This window comes from Dioscorea cayenensis, chromosome 19 (genome assembly GCF_009730915.1).
Source record: "Dioscorea cayenensis subsp. rotundata cultivar TDr96_F1 chromosome 19, TDr96_F1_v2_PseudoChromosome.rev07_lg8_w22 25.fasta, whole genome shotgun sequence".
NCBI lineage: Eukaryota > Viridiplantae > Streptophyta > Magnoliopsida > Dioscoreales > Dioscoreaceae > Dioscorea > Dioscorea cayenensis.
Window position 1 is genome coordinate 21,300,555 of NC_052489.1, and position 6,418 is coordinate 21,306,972.

Genomic DNA, 6,418 nt, shown 5'->3' on the forward strand with positions numbered 1-6,418 from the left:
GGACCAAAAGGTCAAAAATGTGCAATTAGAGGGACTAAAAAGGCGGCTTTTAAATTAGAAGAACTAAAAGGGCAGAAATCACAAAATATAAGGGCCAATTTGTTATTTTGACCTATATTTAATTATAAAAATATTTAATAAAATAAGTTGTTCTCAAATTGATTATAAAAATACTAAATATTAAATATTTTTATAATTTAATATTTACTTGATTAAATATTTTTATGAAAAAAATATGTTTAATTGAAAATATTATATTATTTTTAAAAATTAATTATAAAAATATTTTGGAAATAATAAAATTAAATAATTATTATATTTTTTATAATTTAATATTTATATAATAATATTATATTTTTATGATTAAAATATTTTATAATTGAAAATATTATAATAATAATTAATAGAGTAAGTGTTTTTAAAAATCAATTATAAATTTTTTCAAGTATTAAAATGAAAGAAATATTATATATTTTAAAAGTTAATAAATAATTTATTAAATTAATTTTTACGAAGAGTGTTAGATGATCATGATAATGACGATGATAATGGGTAATCTCACCATCTTACTTACATAGTAACTATACTTTTCACCTTACATCAAATTAAATAAACAAAAAGTAAATGTATCATTTCTAATTATAACAAACCAAACAACAGTGATGTAAGTTGAAATACAACATTTTCATTTACATGTAATTTCACTTACAAACAACCAAACATCCTCTAAATGCAAAATATAACACTTTAAACTTTGAGAGATTAAAATACGTAAAAGTATAAAAAGTCTGCAATATTGCACTTATGTTTAATCTACTAAATTAACATGACAACCAAAGAAAACACAACGGATGGCAGAGAGAGGAGTTTGAGTTGAATGATAAAAGATTGATTGGATCACACACATGGATATATATATATATGTAGGATCTAAACTTTAAACAAATCCAAGCATGACTCAGACTGCAAGTCAAGAGTCCAAAATTGATCATAATATTCTCCATAAGTGAAGGTTTTTGTGATTCTTGGATGTTCTTCATCTATAAGCTCCCTCGCTGGTTCTATAACAGCATCATAAGATGGACAGTAAAATGTGGCTACTGAGATCCTCTCATTGTCTTTGTTTACAATGGCCCTATGCAACACACTCTTGTACCTCCCATTGCTCAACACCTCCAACACATTAAACAATGTGAATTATTATGTTGCAGTTTGTGATCCAAATCATATTTGATTAAAATTTAAAAACCTTATGTTACAACTTATATAATTTTTTGAATTATGAATTTTTTTTTTTTTTTGGGAATTTGTTTGGTAGCAAAAAGATCGGGTCTATAGATCTTATTTTGTAGTCCACCACTAATCCTACCAGTAATATGAGGGTAGGGAGCCTCCTCGGTATATATTTGTTTATAGAATTTAAGCGATCATACTGCATCTGAGGAGTAGAAAAGTTAATCCATGACCCAAACAAATCTAGATCAACCAGATTTGTAATTGAACTAAGACCAATTTAAACATATTTTATTATGATAAATTTTTATTTTATATTTTGACAAAAGTTTAACCACTACCTATCACAACCTTTGATAAAGCTTGGAGCAAACCCTAACACAATTAGCAATAGCACCAATTGTTGTTGATGTATAATAATGAAATAACTTTTCCCAAATTCAACCATCACGATTGCACTCAATTTTTAAAATAGTGAATCATCTTCTCTTTCATTACTTGTGGTTTTTCCCGAGTTCAGGTTTTCCACTTAAATTGGTATTTTTATTTTATTTTCTTTCGCTTATTATCACAGGTTATTTCCTTCATATTACATTTTCAATGCAAATTTGTTTAGAGAAAAAACATAGATAATTAAACAAAGAGAGAGAACATACCTCAATCTGATTCCCAATATTAATGATCAAAGTGTTTGGCAAAGGGTTAACAGCTAGCCATTTGCCATTCCTAAGAACTTGCAAACCAGGAATAGTGTCTTGCAGCAAAATAGTGATGGCATTTGGATCATTATGTCCTGGCAATCCAAAGGTCAAGTCTGGTTGCGGACATGGAGGATAATAGTTAATGGCCATGTGTTGTCCTTGTTTCCCTAATGCTTTCTCCATGTACTTCTTCTCCCTTCCTAAACTCTCTGAAATGGCCTCAAGTAGTTTCAATGCCAACTCCCTCACTCTCTTACAGTACTCTCCAACTATTTCCCTTCATTTAAAAAAAAGAAGATAAATGATCTATATATTATTTATTGTTAATTAAACAAGGAAAAGGTTGATAATGTATTTATTGTATATATATATATTACTGAAAGGAATAAGGGTTAGAAGGCCATTGATGAATGAAGTCTTCAAGAGGATAACAATGGAGTCTTAAGTAATCTCTCCAACTGGCAATTTTCTCAGTTTTGACATTGCAGCTTGTGGAGAGCCTCACGTTTTTTTTTGGATCATCAGAGTATGCTTTCATTCTCTCACACTCTGGCAATTTGAAGTACTCTTTGCTGATTCTTAACATCTCACTAAGCACTATATCAGGTATCCCATGGTTCTTCACCTGATTATTTCATCAAGTAAAATTTTATTAATTACGACATATTTATGCTATTTTTTATTTTTATTTTTATTTTTATTTTTTTGTTAAATAAGAACTCTTAATAAGGAGAGCCATGATATACCACCTCCCTTGTTGTAGGGTGGTTGTATTTTATATTTTATTTTATTTTATTTTATATAATTAATTTATTATTATTAATTTGATATAAATGTATATATAATTCTTTAAGATTTCATGACCATGAAATAAATTATTTGGGAGTCACCACAATATCAAGCTGTATAACGCTAGTTTAGGCATATTTTTAGTTCTCTGTTCTTTAAAAACTAGACAATCTTTTTACTTTTTAGTTAAAATTAATAATTATTTAAGCATTTTTTAAAATATTATTTAGTTTTACAAAAAATATTTAAAATTTTTTATTTGTATTTTTAAAAAATATATAATTTTATAGACATATAACATTATAAAAACTAAGTTACACATAGAATGTAAATTGAGGCAGTACGATTAGGACATAGAATTGAAGAGTGGATTAAAAAAATATTTATTTGTTTTTTAAATTTGCAAACTTTTTGTTTGATGGAATATAATAGATTAGATCTATATATATACATAATTATGTATGAAAATGGAAAATAATTTAGAAAAAATAAATTTAAATTATATATAATTAATGGATAAATGTGTTCCAATACTTGTATTCAAAGATTCCATAAGCTTTGTAAAACATACAGTTAAAAGGTAATGCGTCTTATAAATGTAAAAACCATAATTAAAAAAAACCACTTTTGCCAGTTTTCTTCATATAAAATAAAAAACAAAAACCACCACACTCTAAATGAAAATGAAATTTTAAAAATAGCACAGATATCAAAGGAAGTCTTTTAGGATATGTTTGATTACAATCTGGTAAAGTACAGCATACACAAGTGCTAGTGTTGTTCTGTGTTTTATATTCATTGGATAGTACAAAATTTGTTGTTTTATTTAGTGTATGATTTGTATAACTATGGAACAAAAAATAATAAAATTATGGTAATACCATTTTACTATTCTATACTTGCTTTACAATAATAAAAAATCACTACAATGAAAATCTAATCAAATTCCACGCAAAAATGAGGGTCAATAACCATAGCAACAAGTTTGAAAATCGAATTAGGATTCAATGAAACGGTGATACCACGTAAAATTTTATCCCCCTCAAATTAAAAGTCGCCATATGAACTTTTTCATTGTTTTTTTTTTTGAAAAAAAAAATAATTTCTCTTTATTATCAAAACCTGTAAACAACAAACCGGTTGCGGTTTTTTATTCAGGATTTAGGGCTTAGGGTTTAGGACTTAGAGTTTAGGTTTTTAGAATTTTGGGTATATGTTTTATAATATTTAGGCTTAAAATTTTAGAGTTTTAGGTAGGGTTTTATAATGGTTTATAATTTTAAAATTTTAGAGATTTATACGGTTTCCATTTGAAGTTTATAGGAAAAAAAATGAAGGGATGATAACGCAGATGCGAAGTTGACACCCACGTCATTCAAGAACCCTATTCGGTCATGTGGTGATTTTTAGTTAAAAGGGGATATACTCTAACGTGGTGTCACAGTTTCAATAATCCTTTCTCTAGGAATCAATCCAAACACAACACAATTTTAAAAACTTTCAATCAAAAACAACCAAGAAACTTTCATTAAAACCTTAATCCTAAAGGACAAACAAATATATAAATATATAGATAAATAAACAAATAATTAAATAAACAAAATAAATCATGTTATCATATCACCCTAATTTGTGATATACTAATATAATTTCTAATTTTAATTACGGACAATTTTGTCAAGTTGTCCTATACTTTGATAGATTTTTTGTACAGGGGATTTAATGGCATAAAAAAAAATTAGAAAGTTGTGTACATTTATTATGAAGTTTATCTTATGACATATATATATTAATTCAGGGAAATTAAACATGTACATTTTTCTTATTCAACAAGCTTTGATTGAGTTCTAGAATTTTTAGGAGTATTTTTTTATCATAATTTTTTTTACAAAAAAATTGCCCCAGTACTTGTTCTTCCTGAGGTAAAGATAGAAATAGAATTTTAGTACATCTTTAAATGTAAAAATAAGAAAGGGATGATTTTTAAATTTTATTTTCTTTGCTTCATCAGTTTTTGAAAGTGAGCTACTAAGAGTCTTACAAAAAGGTACCTCTTACAATTATATATTCAAACTCAAAACAATTTGTTTAAATGACCCAAGCCCTTACCACTTGGTCCAATCTCCATTAGTGACTTGTAACATATTTTGATTAGAATTAGAATGATGAATAAATACTAAAAATTTAACAAATTATATGCTAAAAGTTCAAATAAAACACCTAAGAAAGATAAATAACTATTTTTATACCCCACAAATGATCTTTGATGATAGAAAAAAATATTTTCAAACAAGTATTATTATTCTTAAAAACTACTTTTACTTTCAGATATATAAAACATTACAGGTTGTGAAATAAATAACAACTCTCTTAAAATGCCTAATTTATAACAATAAAATTATTTTTGAACTTTCAATTATAAATATATGCAAATTAAACCATTAAAAAGAAAAAAAAAAATAAGCCAACAAACATTAGTATCTCGGTTGGACCTTTGACTTTGAGTTTCGAGTTTGAGTTTTCGTTTATGCAAAAAAATTAAAATTAAAAATAAAAAAATAAAAAAATAAAGAAACATATGGTGGGAGAGATCTACTATATTATAGGATTTTTAGTATCTCACTCAAACTAATTTAGAACCCTAATGGATTAAAGATTTATAAAACAAAATATCTATTGAAAAGAATAACTTTAAAAATACCATAAAGAAGCCTTCACTCTTGCAAGCTTCACCAATGGCCTTGACAACAAGTGAATGTTGATGGTCATCCATTTCATGAAGATCAATGAGAGGGATTGATACATCAGAGCTCTCCATTTCTAACAAGTTGGGCCTCTCATTCTTAGGCCACACATAACTTGAAGGTATGTAACTACTCCTCTCCCTTCTCACCATATCACTCAAGAGAACCATGTTAATAAACTCACAACACATGCCCGTGCAATCTAATTTATTGCTCATGCCTTCCATCCACCTTCCTCTATTTATAGATATACATGGGCTTTACTATTACTATAAAAAGAAATAAATGTGAGTTGCATTAAAATTTTGCCGTCCATTGAATGAAATCATAAAAGATTCCTTCGTATATTATATTTTATAGACATCATTGGTGTGAAGTCAATTGACTTGGGTATATATATAGCTGTCTTGTAGACATTTGTGCCGATTTAAAATAAATATCACCATTTTATGGGTTTGTGATGTTAAGGGCTGATGTCATGCCACTGAGATCATCTTTGCTATTTCAATGCTCGATGATTGTGACCTTTGAAAGTGACTTGATTATTAATTAAAAAATAAATAATAAAAGAAAGACACCAAGAAGACTAGGATAGTTTTTCAGTCACTCATTTAATATTATTTACGTTAAACAGTTTTGATAAATTAGGATCACTGATTTGGTGAACAGAGTTATTATTTTTTGTTTTTATTTTTATTTTTAGTTTTAGTTTATGACTTATTCAAATGAGTTCAACTTAATTCTTCAAATAATCAAAATAAATATTTTTTTAAAAAAGAAACAAAATAGATAGCTTAAAAATTTAAAGTGTTGTGATAATATTAGTTTTTATAAATAATAAAAGAATTCATTATGACAATTACTCTTGAAAATTGCACACACACACACACACTTATGTCATTGGTTTTATTTTATTTGTATTTTTTTATCATCAATTTTATTATTTATTAA

General features: G+C 26.6%; 1 protein-coding gene across 1 annotated transcript; it reads right to left on the reverse strand.

The window, feature by feature from the left end:
* Positions 1-774: 774 nt before the first annotated feature.
* LOC120283888 (protein DMR6-LIKE OXYGENASE 2-like) lies at positions 775-5,668 on the reverse strand. Its single transcript, XM_039290680.1, has 4 exons — positions 5,425-5,668; positions 2,312-2,559; positions 1,890-2,211; positions 775-1,173 (listed from the first exon to the last, which is right to left on the reverse strand). Exons 1-4 carry the CDS (start codon positions 5,656-5,658, stop codon positions 931-933), a joined length of 1,047 nt encoding a protein of 348 aa, XP_039146614.1. The 5' UTR covers positions 5,659-5,668; the 3' UTR covers positions 775-930.
* Positions 5,669-6,418: the final 750 nt, after the last annotated feature.

What these genes read in the sequence shown, in the direction of transcription:
- LOC120283888 (XM_039290680.1), bottom strand. Translation starts at nt 5,658, where the DNA reads ATGTGTTGTGAGTTTATTAACATGGTTCTCTTGAGTGATATGGTGAGA. An exon ending in TCTAACCCTTATTCCTTTCA is followed by an intron (nt 2,212 to 2,311) that starts GTAATATATATA and finishes TTTTAAATGAAG; the next exon opens with GGAAATAGTTGGAGAGTACT. An exon ending in ATATTGGGAATCAGATTGAG is followed by an intron (nt 1,174 to 1,889) that starts GTATGTTCTCTC and finishes AATGTGTTGGAG; the next exon opens with GTGTTGAGCAATGGGAGGTA.